The sequence below is a fragment of the Calypte anna genome, chromosome 1, assembly GCF_003957555.1.
Source record: "Calypte anna isolate BGI_N300 chromosome 1, bCalAnn1_v1.p, whole genome shotgun sequence".
NCBI lineage: Eukaryota > Metazoa > Chordata > Aves > Apodiformes > Trochilidae > Calypte > Calypte anna.
Genome location: NC_044244.1, coordinates 109630362 through 109651135, shown reverse-complemented (window position 1 = coordinate 109651135; position 20774 = coordinate 109630362). Strand labels below are relative to the sequence as shown.

General features: G+C 39.4%; 1 protein-coding gene across 1 annotated transcript in view; it reads left to right on the top strand.

Moving 5' to 3' along the window:
- Nucleotides 1–20774, top strand: part of DSCAM (DS cell adhesion molecule) — a 379165-nt gene that overhangs the window by 206693 nt on the left and 151698 nt on the right. Inside the window, exons 6-8 of the mRNA XM_030451268.1 lie at nt 2884–3180; nt 3992–4267; nt 16748–17026. Of these exons, the coding sequence (XP_030307128.1) occupies nt 2884–3180; nt 3992–4267; nt 16748–17026 (852 nt within the window). The remainder of the gene's footprint in view (nt 1–2883; nt 3181–3991; nt 4268–16747; nt 17027–20774) is intronic.

Here is a 20774-nt window from a genome sequence, read left to right as displayed (position 1 = left end):
TGGCAATCTATATTCAGAAAAGCCTAATCATAGAATCATAGAACATGCTGAGTTGGAAGGGCTCATCAGGATCACCAGGTCAACTTCTGTCCCTGTGTAGGGCACACCCAGAATCACACCACGTGCCTGAGAACATCATCCAAATGCTTCTTGAACTCTGGCAGGTTTGGTGCTGTGACCACTTCCCTGGAGAGCCTGTTCCATTGCTCAGCTGCCCTATGGGTGAAAAATCTTTTCCTTATATGTAAACTAAACCTGATTCAACTTCCTACCATTTCCCTGAGTCCTGTCTTCAGTCACAGGAATGAAGAAACCACTACCAGTCCCATCTCTGCCCCTCATGAGAAAGCCATAGACTGCAGTGAGTTCACCCTCAGCCTCCTTTTCTCCAAACTGAACAATCCAAGTGACCTCAGCCACTCCTCATAAATCAATCTTTCTGGACCCTTCACAATCCTTGTTGCTCTCCTTTGGACACTCTTCCAAAGTTTGACATCTTCTTTATACTGCAGTGCCCACAACTGCACACAGTACTCAAGGTGAGCAGAGCGGGACAGTCACCTCCCTTGACTGCCTGGTGATGCTGTTTTTAATGCACACCAAGACACAGTTGGACCCCCTGGCTGCCACGGCACACTGCTGGCTCACATTCAGTTTGGCACCAACTAGGACCCCCAGGTCCCTCTCTGCCTTGCTGGTCTCCAGCCACTTATCCCCCAGTCTGTATTTGCCACCAGGGTTGCCCCATCATAGGTGAAGAACTCAGCACTTGCCTTGTTAAACTTCATGTAGCTGGTGATTGCCCTTCTGTCTCACCTGTTGAGCTCTCCCTGCAGGGTCTGCCTGCCATCGAGGGAGTTGATTGCTCCTCCCAATTTGGTATCATCTGCAAACTTGCTTAAAATTCCTTCCAATCCTGCACCCAAGTCATTGATAAAGATGTTGAAGAGGACTGGGCCAAGGATGGACACCTGCAGGACCCCAATAGTGGCCAGTCCCCAGCCTGCTCTTACCCTGTTCACTGTCATTCTTTTGTTTGACCTGTGAGCCAGTTACTCACCCACCATTTTGCATGAATATCCAGCTGTATGCTGGACATTTTATCCAGGAGGACACTATGAGAGACAGTATCAAAAGTTTTCCTGAGGTCCAGTAATATTATATCCACTGGCTTCTCTTGATCAACTAGGAAGGTAACCCTGCCATAGGAGGAAATCAAGTTTGACAGGCAGGACTTCCTCCTCATGAAGATGTGCTGGCTGTGACCAATGATTCTGTTATCTTCCAGATGTTTTTCAGTATCTCTCAGAATAATCTTTTCTGTAATTTTACCAGGCACTGAAGTTAGACTGACTGGCCTGTAGTTTCCAGGGTTCTCCTTCTTGACTTTCTTGAATATTGGTACAATGCTGGCCAGCTTCCAGTCAACTAGGATCTTTCCAGATTGCCAGGACCTCCAAAAATAATTGAGAGAGGCCTCATGGTTATATCAGCCATCTCCTTTAGGATTCTTGCATGAATGCCATCAGGCCCCATGGACTTGCTGTAGCAGTAGATCCCATACAAGTTCAGGGTCAGCTAAGGGCTGATCTTCCTTGCAGTCATGGTCCTCCAGGTCTAGGCATTGAGGCCTCCTTGATCCTTCATCAGCATTGAAGACAGAGGCAAAGAATGCATTAAATACCTCTGCTTTGTCTAAATCCCTACTGATGAGGTGACCATCCTTATCCTGCAAGGGACCAATGTTGTGTTTACACTGCCATTTGCTATTAATGTATTTGAAAACATTATTTTTATTGTCCCCCACAGTTCTGACCAGCTTCAGCCCCGGTTGAGCTTTGGCTGCTCAAATTTTCTCCATGCAGTATTTAGCAGTATCTCTATATTCTTCCCATGTCACCTGGCCTAGCTTCCACTGGGCATACACCTTCCTTTTTTTGTCTGATTTGTAGGAGCAGATCCTTTTTAAGCCAAGCTGGTCTTCTACCTCTTCTGCTTAACTTGTGACATTTTGGGACTGCCTCTTTCTGTGCCTGTACCTCTTAAGACATGATGTTTAAAGAGTGACCAGAACTCATGAACTCCAGCACCTGCAAAAATATTTTCCCAGGGGACTTGACCCAGAATCTCCCTGAGCAGCCTGAATTCTGCTCTCTTCATGTCCAGTGTTGAGGTTTTGCTGGCAGTTTCCCTCTTGTCAACAGAGATTTTTAACTCAATTCCTTCATGGTCACTGTGGCCGAGGTGATCTCTGATCACCACTTCACTCCCAAGATGTTGATGAACAGCAGATCAAGGAGGGCATTCTTCTGAGTTGGCTCCCTTATGACTTGTTCCATTAAGCTGTCTTCCAGATGGCTTAGAAGTGGGGTATTGTGGATCAGGACTAACCTGCATCGGAACAGCTGTGTGAAATTAGCCCATGCAAGTTAAGCCTGGCTCTTGCCAAGAGGATTCATCCTTAGCTTTCCAAGGAGCCGAAATCTACCAGGAGAAGAAAAATTCCAAATGTGTTGAGGTTTTGCTGTATGTGTTGAGGTTTTGCTGTATGTCTTTCTGATAAACTGTGTATGGCTTTAACACTATTGTGCAAGAACCTGGCAGTTCATATAGCTATGAATGGTCCTGGCCCATCTATTCAAGTGCTTTTTCTTCTGCAGAGACAGTACCAGGATTCTCCAATACATACAGTAAGCAAATGGAGTAAGCAAAGTACTCTACTACCAAAATTTCTTTCCCTCTCTCAATAATCAGTTTCATCCTGGAACACAATTGCTTGCATTGCTTCTAAAAAAGACCTTGAGTCATGGCAGATAGGCTTCAGGACAGAGGGAACATTTTTTACACCATGTACTATTCTCCTGCTTTTCTTTCCCTTGGCAGATGGAACTCCCAAAATAATTTCTGCCTTCAGTGAGAAAGTGGTGAGCCCAGGAGAGCCAGTCTCCCTTATGTGCAACGTGAAGGGGACTCCTTTGCCTACCATCACCTGGACACTGGATGAAGACCCCATTGTGAAGGACAGCAGTCATCGTATCAGCCAGATGATCACATCTGAAGGGAATGTGGTCAGTTACCTGAATGTCTCTAGCACTCAGGTCCAAGATGGGGGAGTTTATCGCTGTACTGCCAACAACTCTGCTGGAGTCGTCCCGTACCAGGCTCGAATAAACGTAAGAGGTGCTTGTCAAATCAGCTCCTCAAAAAAGCACACATAACTCATTGTAGTGGAGAAGAAGATTGTTGCATGTGATGAAATTAGCCTTGGAATGCCAAAACCAGCTTATTGTTTTTCCTCTCCTTTTCTTCCTCCCCTCTCTTTTCCCACCTTGCCTCTCTGGCCCTATCTAGAAAGTATATGGTATGGTTAAATGTTGGAAAAACCCTCTGGCTTGTGTCATATAGTCTCTTTTTCCTAACCTCATCCCTATTAGTTCATGGTTTCTTTAGTTGGGTCCTGCTGTGCATGGATTTTTTACTTTTTCTTTTCCCCATTACTTGTCCAGCTTTCATTGTAATTATTCATGTATACAGTACTTAAGCTTGCATTTCTAGCTCTACACGGCATAATACCCATCCCCATGGTATTATACTTTATATACTTCAAAAAAGGTGCGACTTTGTCAGTGTTCTCATGTGTAACAGGATTCTAGCTTTGTATCAGTTTTAGTATTTCACATTAATTAAATCATCCTCAGCCTCTTAATTTGTAATGCAGAACAGATTTTATCAGGCAAGTGTCAGATAATGCAAACATATACCCCCACATAATTAGTATGTATGCTTCAGGGTAAGGAAAAACTAGAGCATATACAAATTAGAGAAACTGCTTAAGTAACTCTTAAAAGCAAAAACTGTCAAATGCTAAGAAGTATACAAGCTGCATGTGTAAATGTCCTTAACATTTGCATATTCAGAAAAATAATATTCATGTTTCCTCAAGAAAACGTGCCTTTAAATTGTTTTCAGGAGTTTCTTTTTACCTTTCTAGGGCCAGCAAGCATTCGGCCCATGAAGAACATCACAGCAATAGCTGGGCGGGACACCTACATCCACTGCCGTGTCATTGGGTACCCCTATTACTCCATCAAGTGGTACAAGAACTCCAACCTGCTGCCATTCAACCATCGTCAGGTGGCATTTGAGAACAATGGAACACTGAAGCTTTCAGATGTGCAGAAGGAGGTAGATGAGGGTGAATACACATGCAATGTCCTCGTTCAACCCCAGCTGTCCACCAGCCAGAGTGTGCACGTGACAGTAAAAGGTGAGGCCAACTCGGAAAACCTAGAGACAAGCTAAAGGCTGTGCCTTTTATAGGGACACAGAATTGCACACGTGGGGTTTTGCTGGCAGATAGATAATGAGTGCTTAAGGAGGTTAATCCAGGTTTGTGGTTATTTTTAATGATGACATAGATGCTAATCAGTCACTGTGCCTTGTTCTCTCTTGACTTTTAACCTCCTTCATTCAACTAGAAAAGTATTGCTTTATAAGTGGAAGCTTTGCAGAAACAAGCATTCTATGAAGAGTTTTCCCAACCACAAGATAGTAAATTAAGGTTCTGTCACCTAAGTCTTGCTGGTGACCGGTTTCCCTGCTGGATGATAACATTCACATTTTCACTAGCCACTGAGTTTCCAGCTTATAAAAAATAAGCTGAGAATTTTGATATATGTGTTTCTGCCAATAAGCAGAGACAGGAATTGAAAGCATTAACCCTACTTTACTCTTACTCAGTGTGCTTTTCTGAGATTTCTTGATGCTTAAAAAGTTACCACTGTAAATAAATGTGACTTTAAATTCTAATAGGAAGCTTGAATCAAGTAGTCCCAAATCAAGATGTTCAGATGGACCTGAAAAACTTCAGCAATAGATGAGAACAGGAAATTTTTAGCATTGTGTTCTGACTATTCTGATATTGGCAACATTCAGACCTATTCACAAGGACACAAAAGACAGAAAACCTGATTTCAGTAGTTCCTAGGTTTAAGCAGTGGGGTCACCAACTAGTGTGCTTCATGCGAACCTGTAGGAAGAATTGAGGTATAATTTCTCTATTCTTGAAGTTCTTAGAAAGCTTCCCTAATTTTGTTTTTGGGGGGACAGGAGAGAAAGGAGGAAAAGAAGGTTGATTTTTGTCTCTGTTCTTAGATAAGATACAGAGGAGAACACTTAAGGTATTTTGGGATTTCTTTTCTTTTTCTTTTTTTTTTTTTTTTTTCCTTGTCTGGAGTGATGTAATTGCTAATTATTTCAAGGTGTTAGGATGATTAGCTTTAATCCACTAGCAACTGGGATTCTGAAAGGCATGACATCTCATACACCTGAGACCGTCAGTGGCACTGGTCACAGAGGCCACAGCATAGAAAGATAATTTAAACTAATTTCACCAATTCTTTTCATGTATGTGGTACACTGATTGACACTGCAATAATGTCTCGGGTCTAGTGAAACAGTTTAAGAACTCAGCACCAAGTCAGTAATTGTGTTGCTCCTGCACCAACAGTTCCCCATGCTCAGTCTGACAGGCAATGCTGCCTCTTAAATGATACCATCCTTCAAATGACTATCAAAATTTATGTAGCCAGAAAAAAAATAATCCAGCAGTCCATCCTTACAGCTGGAGTATTGAAGTCATGCTAGCTGACACCTCAGGTTCAATACTTTTTTTTCTTCCATTAGGTTACAATTTTAAGCTTGACAGTTCCTCCCCTAGAAAGCAGATTGCAGCTCTATCAATTTTGATTGAACTGTGGCTTTTATCAATTATTTGACTTCCTTGGAGGCATTCTAGTGTATGTCTGGATATTCAGCAAACCATTCTGACCATAGGCTGGTCAGAAATCTCAAACAGTGACTTCATGTACTCTGGATAACTTAGATAGACACATGGCACATTTGTAGAGTGCCAGTGGGCTGAGCTGCCCTCCACCTGTGCTACAGCCCCATCCTGCATTCGCTCTGCCTGTGCAGGGTGAGTTGCGGTGTCACAAGTGATCCATGGCACGTGCAAAGCAGACTTGTCAGCTCATACCTATCAATCTGCAGTCGCCCAGGTTGGCTGCAAAGTACCCTAGCTACTTCAGCATGCCCTGGCATTGACAAGACACTGTTATTTAAAAAAAAAAAAAAAAAAAAAAAAAAAAGTTTAATATCCTGTCCCCATATGCTAAGCCCAAAATGTCAGAAGGTGAGCTTTGTATGTCAAACCTGAAAAATTTTCAAGGTTCTGCTATTGTAGCTGTAGGTCAAAATTGCCACAATGTTTGGGTTTTGGTTTGTTTTTGTTTTGTTGTTTTTTTCAGATGGCTAGGTATAGGTTTTTTCCACAACCGCATAATAATTTTATCTAACATATTACCAGAGAGCCAAAAGCACCCCATTGCTTCAAAATATTTTTTGCAGTCTTTTCGTTTTATAGATTCTAAAGTTAATGTGATGAGCTTTCAAGCACTCACATTTGATTCAGAAAAATACAAAGTATGACCCAGATTGCATAGCAGAGGTTTAAAGTGCTCTGATATATGACATTTTAAGAAGGATTAAATCAGTGCCTATCTTACTCTTTATACCTCAGCTTCTTTTGCCATCAGTCTACTTATTTGTTCTTCAGAGAAACAAGGAGAATTATTACCTGTCTTCAACATCATAGGTCCCTTGGTTTGTTCTCATTTCTGCTAAAAACTTCCTGCGTGAGCTTAAAACAGTCATCTACAGGGGGATTTAGAATAAAGGATAACTAATGAGCTGTTACTTGGTGTTTGGTTTCCTCCATATTCTGTTCTAAAGACATAGTCATTGATTTCCTCATGAGCTTTTCTGAGTTGATAATCTCTGTGGTTTAGAAGTTTTTCAGAAACAATACATTCATTTTCAAAACACTCCTGGGTGATCATGAGAACTTTGGCACGTGGCACCTGAGACACAGAGTGAACTTAAAAGTACCCTCAAATTTTGGTATGTTCAATTTCAGAAGCCTGCAGCTTGATTTTTTTTCAGTTTGTATGTTGTTATATAGCATTTATATGTTCAAAGATCTGCTCCCGTTGAAATGACATTGCTTCTAAGAGCTTTTTCCTTCTTCTGATCAGTCACATTACCCATCTTAGTAACCCCCCGGGAAAGACAGATTTAAGTCATTTAATTAGCATTATCTGAGAGAACTGTGGCAAAATTTAATACAGAATTTGGCTCTACAGGGCAGTATGTATCTGCATCATGCATATAACTGACCTTGTCTTCAGTCTTCTGCCACATTTACTGTCCACTCTCCAAACTCTCCAGTTCTTGAAATATCCCCTTCTTCTGTTGTGAATGAGGACTTGATAAAAGCAGTGTTCAGATAAAGATATGCACTAGCATAAGCATGTAATTAAATGCAAGAGGGCTGCCCATTCTGTAGATTATTTTGGGATTTGCAAATATCCAAATGAAAGCAATGAGGACATTCATTGGGAGTTACTAAGATCTCAGGTAGGAGAACAGAAAGTTTCTTGACAAGATCTTCAAAATTAAATCCTAACTGCCAGAGGAACTAAGAGTGGGGCTGTGCAGGCTCTCATCTGGCAGGCTGTCAGAAAGGCAAAAGTTTGGACCTGGGCACTCATGTGCTATTTGACCTCAGGAAAGCTACTTTTTTTTCAATTGCTGGTCCAAAGAACCAAGTGGACAGCACATGAAATAAATGATGCCCTTGTCTGCCTAGCCACCTGTCCTAGAGATCTGCAGGCTCCAAATAACTTTTCCATGGAGATGTGGCACATCACCCCCACCCACCATCCCTTAACTGTCCCAAAAATATGGATCTTGGAAGCTATAAGCTGGCTGCTGGGACTTGAGTGAATAAGCTGGCAGGAAAATATGCAGGCTTCTGCTTGGCAGACAAAGCATTGTTGGAACTATTCCTGAGTCCTAATAGAGCGTTTTGGAAATCAAGCCATCTCAACATTATTTTTTTATATTTAAACAAATTAATTGACCAGTTCTGACAGAAAGCCATGAAAACCACCCACTTTGTGAAGCATAGCTAACACAGGGGTGTGGTAAGAATACAACTATACTTAATTTATGTATTTTACTTGTTGACCACTTACCTTTGCAAGTGTTACATCACTCTTTCAAGATGTTTTGCTTCAGCCTGTGTTAAATGCAATTTTATATTTAGCTTTTTTGTAAAGTAAGCTGAGCCCCCTCCCCTCCCCCTCCTGCAAAGTGGGAACAGTAGTTACTGGCATCCACAGAAGTAATCATTGAGATTAGCCTTGCTAAGTATACTGCACAGGTCTGCGCCAAGAACATAATTGCTCTAAGCAGCACTGTTTCTTACTCTGCATTTGGCCCAGCTCTAGTGGTTTGCCAGTGGTGTTCATACACAGCTGCTGATGGCAGAGGACTGTAGGAGTGAGACATAGTAAGGTGAAAAATATTTTGTAGAAGGTGTAGGGTTGTGTGTTCATTTGTCTAAGTATGACCTATCCTCCTTAGTCTTCTCCCTCTCATCCAAATCTTGGTTCTTCTGCTTTGGGTTCCAAAACCAGATTGTTCTCCATGTGTTCCCCGTCTCCATCCTCATTTCCTCAGTGCCTTGTCCTCATGACTCAAAACTAGCCTTCCCTTTCAGAGCTCCCAACCTTCCTCTCAGCCTCCAGTTACAGTCCTCTCTTTATGCCCATCTTCCCTTTCTTCATCTCCACTGGGTTTCAGTCTGTCTCCCCTTTATGTGAGTCTTCATCCACTGTCAGAATGGTACCTCACCCCATTGCTTCTTTTTTCCAGTCTTGAATCCCCAGACAGTTTCCACTTTACCAACCCTCCTCACCACTACAATCCCACCGCAAGCCTGCTCCCAATTTCTGACTTGCCCATGTAGCCTCTTAATCCAGTTCTGTAATCCTCTTTGTTAAACTGGGTACTTCTTTGACCTTCTACTCCAGCACTTGCTGCTACTATCTACATCCCCAGCAATGTAGGCTGGATCCCCACTCTGGTGCCTTGGTCTGCAAATCTCCTTTTTTTCTCTCTGCATGGAAAAGCATTGGTTTTGTGCTTCCTGGGCCCAGCATAGACACCTGCGTGAGCACTGGAGAGAAAAATTGGTCAGTGGTGGACTAGGGAGTATTCTACTTTAATGGTTGGACTTGATGATCTTAAAGGTCTTTTCCAGCTAAAACAATTCTATGATTCTAACTCTTTCTGCCTTTTATTTCTGACATCTCATGAGATTTAACTTGCCCCATGTGGCTGAAAGTGACTCAGCCACCAAAGGTAGTGCTAAGATGTGCTCAGTGCTGCTCAAACCCTTAGAGCTCTCACTGTTAGTCACTAGAAAATGTCGTCTGAGGATGTGTTAATTATGGGGTTTTTGTCTATTTACATACTTGCTTTTGCTCAGACTGCAAAATTTGGACATCCTTGTGATGACTTTTAAATAGGGACTACAAGAATGTCTGGTGCTAGTGCCATCATCTTCTGAACTTGAAATCCAAAACTGCTAACCATGGGGCAGATGGTACTTCTCAGATTCTAAGAATGCCTTTTTGTGTTGCTTTTATGGTAGTATCAATATATACTCTATCCCTATTTTTCTCCCTCCTGCCTTATTCTTGGAAACAGCCAAACAGTTGCAGCTGAAACTTTCCAGCTGCAATGACTCAGCTTGAGGCAGACACCTGGCCTGAAAAAATTATATCCAAATACAAGTCAAACTGCAAGCAAATGAAAAATAGTCCTATGAAGAAAAGTGCTGGCAAACAACAAAAGAGGTTATATTATCAACCCCATCTGTAAATTTCATATTTCTATTGAAATACAAACTGCCAAGTGGCAATATGGTAAAATAATAATAGCAGCAACTCTTCTACAGCATTTTAGTAGATCTCAAAGCATTTTAGAAACAGGATTGAGTCATTATTGCCATTCTTTTCATTATTATGGAATTTATAGTTTTCTCAGCTACAGTAAAGCCATCAGTAGCAAGTGATGATTTTCTCTTCATCTGTCTCATGGGATACACTTCTCATGTAAACAGCCTGCTGCTATTCACACTTCTCCAACAGAAATTAACTGAAAAAGAAGCCCCTGAGAGAGAAGGGTGCAGCACCATTAAGATAAAAAGTGCAGTGTCCAAAAACAGTCTTTCTTGTCTTGTAGAGCTTCTATAGCTTCTTGAGTTAGAAGCCTTCTCATTGCCTTATGCCAAAGTGATAGCACTTCACCTGTTGTGCACCACATAGAAGAATTGTACCAGCCTCTTGTTCACTTGTTTTTTGGTTTTGTTTTGGTTTGGTTTTTTTTAGAAAGCAAACAAACATTAGAGGGGCTATTTCTAAATACATAGCTTCATCTTGCAACTATTTGATAGATTCTCCTCATCTTTCCTGGGGAGTATCTAGCTTTTTCTAGTATAGAAAATGTTCTTGGTGGATTGGCATTGCAGCTCAGTTCAGGAGGACTGGTTTAGATAGTGAAAAATATGCAGGCAAAAAAAAGGGGAAAACCATCAGAGGAAATCTTTGAAGGGTTCTTGGGATGATGGGGCATTCCATCATCAAGCAATTTGCTAATCCCTTTGTGCTTCAGTCTGTGGCATGAATTATGGCAAGTGTGAATTCAGCTTCATGCTCTTGTCTAAGATGTAACTACTTCCCTGTACTATTGTCTGAACCTTACCTATTATTTTGAGTCAGAAAAAAATACTGGCCCTGATGTCCTTTAGATACATCTTTCATTATATGACTTTCTGTCTTTCTTTCACTCTTCTGTATCTATTTTGATCTCTCCAAGCTTTTTGGAACTTCTTCAGAGAGAAGTATTCAGATTTCTCAAAGTGACTGGAGTTATATGCAGAAATGGTGCAAGAGCCATGTAGTAAAAATGGATGTGAATGTGCAGTCATGCAAAAGATCCTGAAATAATCCACTTACCAGTCATTCTTAGGTCACGTAATGGGCATGGGGACTTCTTAAGGGGAGCAAGCAGTGGCAGCAGTCTGATTTAAGGGAACATTTTGATAGTGATTATTTCCCATGTGAGAACCCCAGCGTCCAAGTACCTATATACAAACATACAAGTTTTCACTTAAGTCTAAAATAAAACACACTGGTTTTGTGCACACTCTTTTATCTTTCAAATACAATTCAAGTTGGAATACAGATGTGTTTATGAATGGTGTAAAATTTATTAAATAAGACAAAAAGCCTCACCTGAGGAGTTAAGGTTTTCTGTATGTTATGCTTGGGTTTATCAAAAGCTACCTGCCTTCTCACTCTTAAAACGAAGCTTTATTTAATTTGGTTTTGTAAGAAGGCATGTTCTTGCTCTCTTTTGTATGTATGTTGTCAATTTTATTTGAAATACTATTTTTTCTTTTTTAAAATTGCTCTTAAAGTTTTAAGTACTTACAGCATCAAGTTAGTTTCAGCTACTAGTGGTACTTACTTACATATGGTAAGTGCTTAAGGAAAGTGAGCATGCAGGCCTAATTTCGAGTCAATGTGTATAATAGCCTGCAAAAAAAGACAGCATCAAGCCTGTTGAAACAAAATGGTAGTATAAAAATGAATGTTTATACACAGTCCTGAGATAAAAGTGAAATAGAAGCTAGTTTGAAATCAGTCACATTACTCAGGGGAATGATTTTCAGAGCCAGAGATCTGCTGAAGTTCTCTCTCTCATTTAAATCTGAAACTTTTGTGTCTAGTGATTTAGTTGGTTTCAACATTTCACCATGTTACCTTAGGAAAAAGATCTGTTTAAATCTTGGAGGGGCTAAACAAAGTCAATAAAAGTTCTGGACAGTGTTACAAAAGTATATTAAAAATAACTATGTGCTTTTTAACACCTAGCCTAAAAGTGAGGGAGTTTTATCAGGCAGCACTTTAACAATAAAGGTAACTGCTTGTTGTGTTAATGTTATCTTGCAGCTGCTATCTTATCTTCAAACCAAAGAGGCTTTCTCTTTGAAAAAATAAACAAAAATTACATCCCCTTGGGCAGACAACTGGGCTTCCCACCATGCTGGGTTTGCAGGGTGCTTCATATGATAAGGGCATGCACTTTTCCCCTCACAAAGAAGGCCGAAAGGAAGTGATTTGGGAGATGGATGAGACGTGACATAAAAGCATTCTTCATTTCTACACATTATTTTCCATCTTCTCCTATTTTGGAGGAGCTCTCAAAATAGTATCAGGGGAACTGAGCTACCAGTGTTGCATTACAGGAAAGGGGAGTGGAGACTAAGGTGAAGGGTAAAGTCTCTCTTAAGCTCCCCTGGGAAATATGCATTTGTTCTGCTACACTCAGTGACACTTCTGATAAAATACCACAGGTTGTTGTGGTAAGATTTTGAATAGATTTGAATACTGGTTTATTTTGGTTAATTGAGCTACTAATAGAGGGAAATGTGCAACAGCAGAGACCTTTATGGGGATTTTTTAAATTTTTTTTTTTGCATACAATATTTCCTCTTTCAAGACAGGGTACATTAGCACACAATGAGGGAGCAGGGTATGAGGCTCAGCTCAGTAAATACTATTAACACATAGCTGGATGAAGAACATGTCCTGATGATAAGGCTCAATACATACAACAAAGAAGCAGAGAAAAATTGTGCTTCATGTGCAGTTGCTCAGACTATCACCTACCAGGGATGCAGCAGTTTAGGAGAAACAATCAATGACTGAGAAAACTTACAAACTACTAGACTGTGGCTAGGCCTTCAGCACACACTAGAGAGTTTGGGCTTTTGCTCTTCCAATGCATGAAATCAAGGGTCACACAACTGCCTTAGGAGGTAATGTAATTCTGTAATCAGCTGATGAACGTGTTTTGAGAGTATTCAGTTTCAAAGACATTTTATATTGTGGGCACAGCTCCTGCAACTGGGTTGTTGGGACAAAATCCATTAGAGAACTCTTTCTAATGATAAGCAGAGGCTGACATTCATTTTACTATGCAGAGCCACAGGAGACAAACACCAGGTTCACAACACTGCTTCAAGAGACAGGCTATCTGCAGCAACCTGTTTTATTGAATCATCTCAGCAGTTTTTTTGCAACACAACTCCCATGGAAGGAGCAGGGCAAGAAATTAAAGGATGTTCCTCTGCTAATGGAGAGCAGTATGGAAGCCCTCCTTGCCCTCCTTTACAACAATCTCCCAGAGGTACAGAAGACCTTGCTGGGGTACAAAAACATAATTTAAATCTTCTTGCATTAGCACTAATGAGGCTGGCCCATGCTCCTCTTGTTAAATAGATACTTAATTCAAGCACTCATCAATAAAGGATTCCCAAGACACTGAGCTTCATTTCATGAAGCAGAGATTTTCACTCTTTTGCTTATTGTGGGTAGAGGAAGAAACATCTCTTCCTTGCACACAAGCACACATACACATGCAGTCCTCTCTCTATATCTTATATATAAAATAGCATAATTTAAGAAAAAAATCAACCTCAGAAGTGTGGTCAAACCAAAGCTACATACAGGGAAGGAGAATACTCCAATATATCTTGAAATATTTTAAACACATTGTGAATATACCAGTCCTACTATAACTTCTCTTGGAGTTAAACAAGTGTAAATCTCTCTCAGTTTCTAAGTGCTATTTGGTAATGGTATAGCTTTAGTTTACAAAAAAAGTAACTCGGATGCCATTATTCAAGCTTGATGTTTTTTTCTGTCAGGGATATAGGTCAACTTTTTAAGTCATAGATCGACGGAGATAGATATGAATATATATATTTGGCAACTTTTGTATTTCAGAAATTATTTGCCTGACTGCATATTTGAATTATTATTTTTTAATAAGTGACTTTTTGTAATTGTTTCCATCTTTAAACTAGCAGAAATAAAATTTATCTGCTATGTTAGGTCACAAGAAACTTCCTTTCTCAGCCGAAGCTGGTAAATACTGCAGCTGAAAAACCTTCTGCAGTTCTTTATTGTAAGTTATTGCTAGACTATTTAAGTTTTTTAAGTACTGATTTTAAATTACACAGTGGTTTTTAAAATGAGCTCCTTGTCAGGACAGCAAGCTGCTGCAGGTTGAATATACATTATATTTTATGAAGCAGAAATATTGGTTTCCTCTGTATCTTAAAAACCTGGATAGAGGGAAAATGTGCTGTCTATAAATATTTTAGCCAATTTCTGGGATGCTCTGCAGGCTGCTACTTAAATTTTACAGTTGGTAAATGAAGATTTGCAACTCAATATTTTCTGAAAAATACTTCAGTGTGACCTAATGATCTTGCTCTCTGCATCATTCTTCATCAGAGAGATGGAGAGTGAAAACCCACATAGTATTTTTTAAGCAAGAGGCTATCTGACTTCTGATGTCATTTTTTTCTGTGAAAGATTGCTTTAACTTTGTTACACATTCACCACACCCCCTCAAAAAAAAAAAAAGAAAACAACAAAACAGAAGCAATTTATTACCCATTTTAAATTTTAGCATATCTTTCAATCATGATGCCTGAGACTGAGATAAATGTTTGAATATAAATATGCTAGCCAACATAGCAAGGGGGCACTTGGCATTTAGCAGATACTTGCACTCATCAAGGGAAAAGGTTATGTCAAAACCTTTTGAAAATCTTATGCTAAAAATTTCTCATTCCCACTTATAAACTGCTTGTCAATAAATGATAAGAAAAATCTGGCCTTTTTCTGCTGATGTACAAAGAATCTGCAATATCTCATGTGAATGCGTTAGCTGTGCTAAGGCAATTAGAAAAGACAGGCAGACATTTTGCCTCACTTTGTGACACTAGGTCCCCAAGTGACAAACCAGTTAATTTCCAGTCCTCAGAGTTCCAATAAACACAGGCATTTATACAGAGTATCTTTTTTTTCGGTGTGTAGGATCTACCCAATTTTCAAAATACAACAGGACAAACTTCAGTGTTAGAGAGATGGCTGTCAGGAAAAGGAATTACAATATGCCAGGAAAAATTGGTTTCAGTGACAGTCCTCACAGCCACAGACAGTGAGGCACTTTGGGATGAATTCAGGGAAAATCTGCTAGGATGAGTTGTGGTGCCTTGCATTTGGTGTTACCCCTTTATGGCATCTGGACCATCCTAGCTTCTCCTCAAATGGCTCCAAGGTTATGTCAGAAACAGTGGACCCAATATCTGATTTTTGCACTGTGATGTGCATATACATCAGAATTTGAACATGCCTTCACCCTATGGGGGTTTTTGTGTCTCTTCCTTAATGATAAACTTAGTCTTGGTGGAAGAGCAGCCAATGTATGCAATGATCAAAAGAAATGCATCAAACTACTATAGTAATGGTTACAAATAGCTACCCCTACATCCCAGAAATAGGACAGTGGCAGAAATGCTGCTGGCAAAGTCAATGCTGGCAAAGTCAATGGGCTGGCAATACATTGCAAACACTTTGAAGAATTTTTCTGCTTCTTTCCCGCTTCAGTTCTGGAGAAAACACAGCCTTAGATTTACTAACGGGAGAAAGGACAAAAGAAATACAATTAGGTAAAGCCACCAACTCCATTTTCTTTTGAAGGTAGTTAATGTACAGTAGTGTAAAGGTTCTGCTGTGGGTATCCTTCAATCTTTCATGTTAAAGATGCTCAGATGTACTACAGAGGGTATACAAGCAATCTGTCAGGCAAGAATAGGAAAATGAATTTTTATATCTAGGATACAGAATCTCTAGGAACTTTCTCATTTGATAAATGAGTGCTTGAGTACTGCTTGCAAAGTTGGTTTTATAGTCTTTTCAGGAGTGACTGATAGGAACCTATCAATTCCCTGGCTGTTAGAGTTCTCCTCTGAGAAGAGGGGATGATTTCAGTACCTTTGTCTGAGTAGGTATTTAATTCTCAATTTGCTAAATTGTTAATTAATGTTCAGTTGCAACTGGAAAATGGAAGACATGCCCATTAATTCCTGCTTTGTCAATCGAATTCAACCCACTGTTTCCTATGTTTTTTATTAAAAATACCTGAAAACCACTTGTTTTTTAAGAAGTGGGATTCTTCTCTGTGATAGAAAATAACAGCATTTCTGTCATATTTTCTTGGTTCAGCTACAGAATAATAAGTAAAAAGAAAAGAGAGACAAAAAGATTTGCCAGGCAAAATATGCTTAGCAGGAACTGAACACCAGCTTGTACAGGCCCTCTGTTTAAAAATCAGTTTTAATTTAAGTGGCTGTCCTACAAATACCTTGTATGCTTTTCACATCCTACCTCTGCCTAATCTTACTGAGAACTGTGGCTTGATACACTAAGAAATAAGTTAGAGAGAGCAGTTAAGAGAGGCTTAGTCTCACTTCCATCATGTCCCACAGGCAAAGCGTGAGCCTATTCTAGGTTTATTCTGTGACCCTAAGTAAGGCTTTTGCATCAGATCCTGACAGCTGCTGAGCTGTTCCTGGGCTGTCCAGGAAATCTGCAGCTGAAAGTCCTGGTGAGGCATGAGGTGGCAGTGCTATTTCTTGACAAAGAGCCCAGTACTCTTGCAGAAATCTGCCAGTGGTGCCTGATGTCTCTAGAAGCCAGGGATTTCATCTCTTGGGATCCGTGCTCATGCACAGGGCAGCCAAAATAGCATTTGCAGAAGGTGTGATATCTATTTTTTTAGCTAAACAATGTTCTATACATGTTGAAGGTGTTGATTTTACATATTCAGAGCTGCACATCTGTTCCATTGTGTGATTTTCAGCAACAGCACTGTAACTGCAATAGCTCCTCTTTCCTTTTTTTTTTTTTTTTTTCAGTTCCACCTTTTATTCAGCCTTTCGAGTTCCCGCGGTTCTCCATTGGGCAGAGGGTCTTCATTCCCTGTGTGGTGGTCTCCGGGGATTTGCCCATCACCATCACCTGGCAGAAGGATGGCAGGCCAATCCCAGCCAGCCTCGGAGTGACAATTGACAACATCGACTTCACCAGCTCCTTAAGGATTTCTAATCTTTCGCTGATGCACAATGGGAATTATACCTGTATAGCTAGAAATGATGCAGCAGCTGTGGAGCACCAAAGCCAATTAATTGTCAGAGGTAAGTAGATGTAATTAGTTTGAAGGGCACCAATTAAGCTGAATTCATCAGTATTTTGTAATGACATCTGTTTGATGGGTAATATGAAAAAGAGGAAAATATGGTAATCCCTCTCTTCATAACAGAGAGCACCCAGAGCAGTGAAGCACAGAAACCAACATAACTTCTATTTAAAAGTCTTAATACTAGCCAACAGCACTGGAGTGCACAAGGTGGATGGGAAAGCCACACCATTGACTACTTGGAAAAGTTTGTGAGGCACAAGCCCATTTATTATGATAAATCCTTTGAAATGGTACCAAATTCCTCTCTCTTTGTCTCCATTTTTTGTTTACATCATTCTCTCAAGCAGCATGTCAGTAAGCAAGCATTGATGCAGACTTCATGGGGGAAAAAATTCTCTCCTATTACCCTGTTGGTGTTCTTTTTCTCTGGACTCTGGAGTTCTAGTCCTGCAGCTTTTTAAGACACTATGAGAGCTACTTCATTCTTGCCCTCTTGCTCATCTCTCTGCCCAGCTCTGCAATCACCTTCTTTAAAACCTCTCTCCTCTCCTCCCACTGCCACTTTAAATAGTAATGTCTTAATCAGTGTTGCATATGCATCTGGGATAATAATTTTCACTCTGAGGGAAGGAGAAAACATAATATGAAGATTGACTTGATTTTTCTTCCAAAACCCTGGACTAACCTCTTTCCCTCATATTGAACTGCTTCAACTGTCTCATTCCATATGGGTCAGGAGCCGGACAGCCATCAGAGGGTCACTGTTGGTCACTACTCATCTGCATCCAACCTGACCTATACACATTTAATTAAAGACTTGCTCTCCATCTGTCTCTTTTTTCAAGCTTTCTGATCCTTCCTCATCTTGTTGTTCATAGATGCCACATAACTGAAACATAGTATTTTTCTAAATGAACTAAGCAATTTTTCTCCAAACAAAGTGAGAAGTGGTGCTTAAATCCCTCATCGTTTTAATCCATTGTATGATAGTTTCTCAGCAGTATGCTTTAAACTTAAATGTTAGCTTTCCTAAATGTCATGGGATGTGTTCTGGGAATATCTGACTTATGTAACATATATGCATTTCAATATGAGAGTGGACAATGAATGGGAGAGGAAAGTAAATGGAAATACAACTGTTCCCACAAATTTTCTTATTAATTGTCTATGCTGTCATTCCAATTGTTTTTAAATAGACTTAAAAATGATGAAGACTATCATGATTTCAAAGTAAGTGGGCTTCAATATCCTTTTATAGTACATATGTAGACTTAAAAGTAGAATCTGAATTTATTCCATTCCTAGAATGACTGCCAAAACAGACAAACTGCTTGGTGCTACATTAGGAATACTAGGGTGTATACAAACTTCTGCAGAATCCATACAAAAATTCTAGGGTTTACATCTTTAGATTTTTTTTCATCAAAAATTTAAAATCTTAAAGAGTTTCTAAAAAAATCTCAGAGAGCATTATTATTTTGAATATTTATTTCTTTGTCTCACTCTTGGTTTGTTAGCCATGCTATTAAGAAAAAGGAAAATATAGGACCCTGTCATGAAAGCCATCAATAGAAATTAGGAAAATATCTTTTCCATGAACCACTGATAAAATCAGGTGGAATTAATTAAAAGCTCTGCTTGTTAGGGCTGTCTTCTAAAGAGTGATTAAAAATCTACATATACTTTATCATGTGTTATTCATTTCTGTAGGGTTCCCTAAAATGGGAAGTAATTATTAAATAAAAAGCAGTGAAAACAATTTTAACTGGTAAACAAAAAGTAAAAGCTCATAAAAGTATTAAAAGTTCCATTTTTTTTCAGGTACTAACAGAAAAGAGAATTCAAATATACTAATGGATGCATAAATTATGATTTAAAAATTCCTGTTAGAGAACATATAAGTTGAAGTTGAAATAAGTCCCTTGGAATTAACTTAATACAGCAAGTGTAAATGTGTTTTCATTTTTCACTTACCATTGCAAATATCATTAGGCAGGAAGCCAATGAGAAGGTCCTGAGCCTTGAATCTTCCATACATGAATGGAGTGTCTGCTTTCTGATGTTTGGTACTGATGCTGGTGTCTTGCAGGAAATGCAGCTTGTGATAGAAAAGAAGTGGGAGAAGTTTTATGGTTGCAGGTGGTATCAAAATTCATTTACTTTCTTTGCTCCTGTTTATATTACAGCTTTGAAGATTACTCTTGAATGTTTCACTTCCTATTTAAGATTCTCTTTAGACAAAACTGATCAACACGAACTGCTCTGCACTCTCTCATTTTGCACAAGTACATTTTTTTTTCCTTGAGCTGCATAGCAAATGGTTTCACTAAACCAGCTAAATCGACCCCTTAGGTCCAATGACCAAATTTAATAACTCTTCATCTTTGCTAAAGTACAGTGTTTGATGATCTCATTCATTAATACATCACTGCTTGCTTTGGCTGATTAAATTATTTCCATCATTTTGACAGTATGATCTAAATGTGTGAAGTACAAATATTCCATGTAAAAATGAAATATTGCATTCAAGGCCAATGTCATAGATTATTTCTTAACTCACTCCAGTAGCCCATCAGGGAAGATCATGTTGAGAGCCTTTACAATTGATCTCTGGTGTGATGTACTCAGTGCTGTACTTGGGAGCTGAAAGCACTTGCATAGACTTGAAGTCCAGGCAGGAGTGTGTGAGTTTGCCACTGGTTGCTGGCATGAAGCACAGTCAGAAAGGATTCTTGAATTTACATAAAGCAAAATATAATCAGGGAATATTAGTGTGCACTCATAAATTGAGTTTGTAGCTCGTGCATTTTAGTTAGTGGATGGTAAAGTTCTTCACTGCAAGCAGTGACATGGGTAAGCAGTATCTTCTTAGGGTATAACTCGTATTTTATCATCTTATCAGGGTTGTTTCACACAAGGAGACAATAAAACCATTTCTCTTTCCTTAAAATGGCCCTATGAATTCATGTTATCTTTGACATCCTATTCTGATTTCTCTCATCCCTTATTTACCCTTTGTGAGAGCCTGAGACTGCTAGTCATAGTATTGGCTGAAAACACCTTTTATAGGTACTTTGAGTTCAGTGATGAAATTGTTTACATCTGTCAACTTACTGCTCTTACATTAAACAATTCAACACCTCATCTCTCGTCACAGATCTGTGGGCTGCATTAAATGAGAGAGAATAACAGAAACTCACTGTTGAAGCAATTTTAAATGCCCTCCCTTCTGGGCTCAAGAGGCATTGCTGCTGAATCAAGGATGAGAATAAAAGTAGAGCTGCTCAGTTGTATTAGTGAGATATTTCAGACTGTTTCACACCTGTATGACTAGAGAGGAGCACTAAATGCTTGTCTTTTCTCCAGTAACCTTACTCAAGCATATCAGACTAACATGGTTAAACCCTTACTAAGCAAATTTTCTTTAAGGGCTAACGAATTCCTTAAAGATAATGAAAAAGTGAATGGAGCTTTATAATCTAAAGCTAAGTATGAAAATCTAGATCAGGTAGTTAACTACATTGTCTTCAAAAATATGATAGCACATAGCTCTGAAAAAGTATTCATGTGAAATAAAATAGAGATGTAAACTACCAATAAGGAGGAAAAATGTAAAGGTCTCCTCTGTTTATTTTTTAATCACTTCTATCAGAAAATTACATTAAGTTTCTACAGAAACAATTGCAAGGTCATTGAATGAGTAATTTTGTATAATTTGTATAATTTGTAGCTCTGCCTGGTTA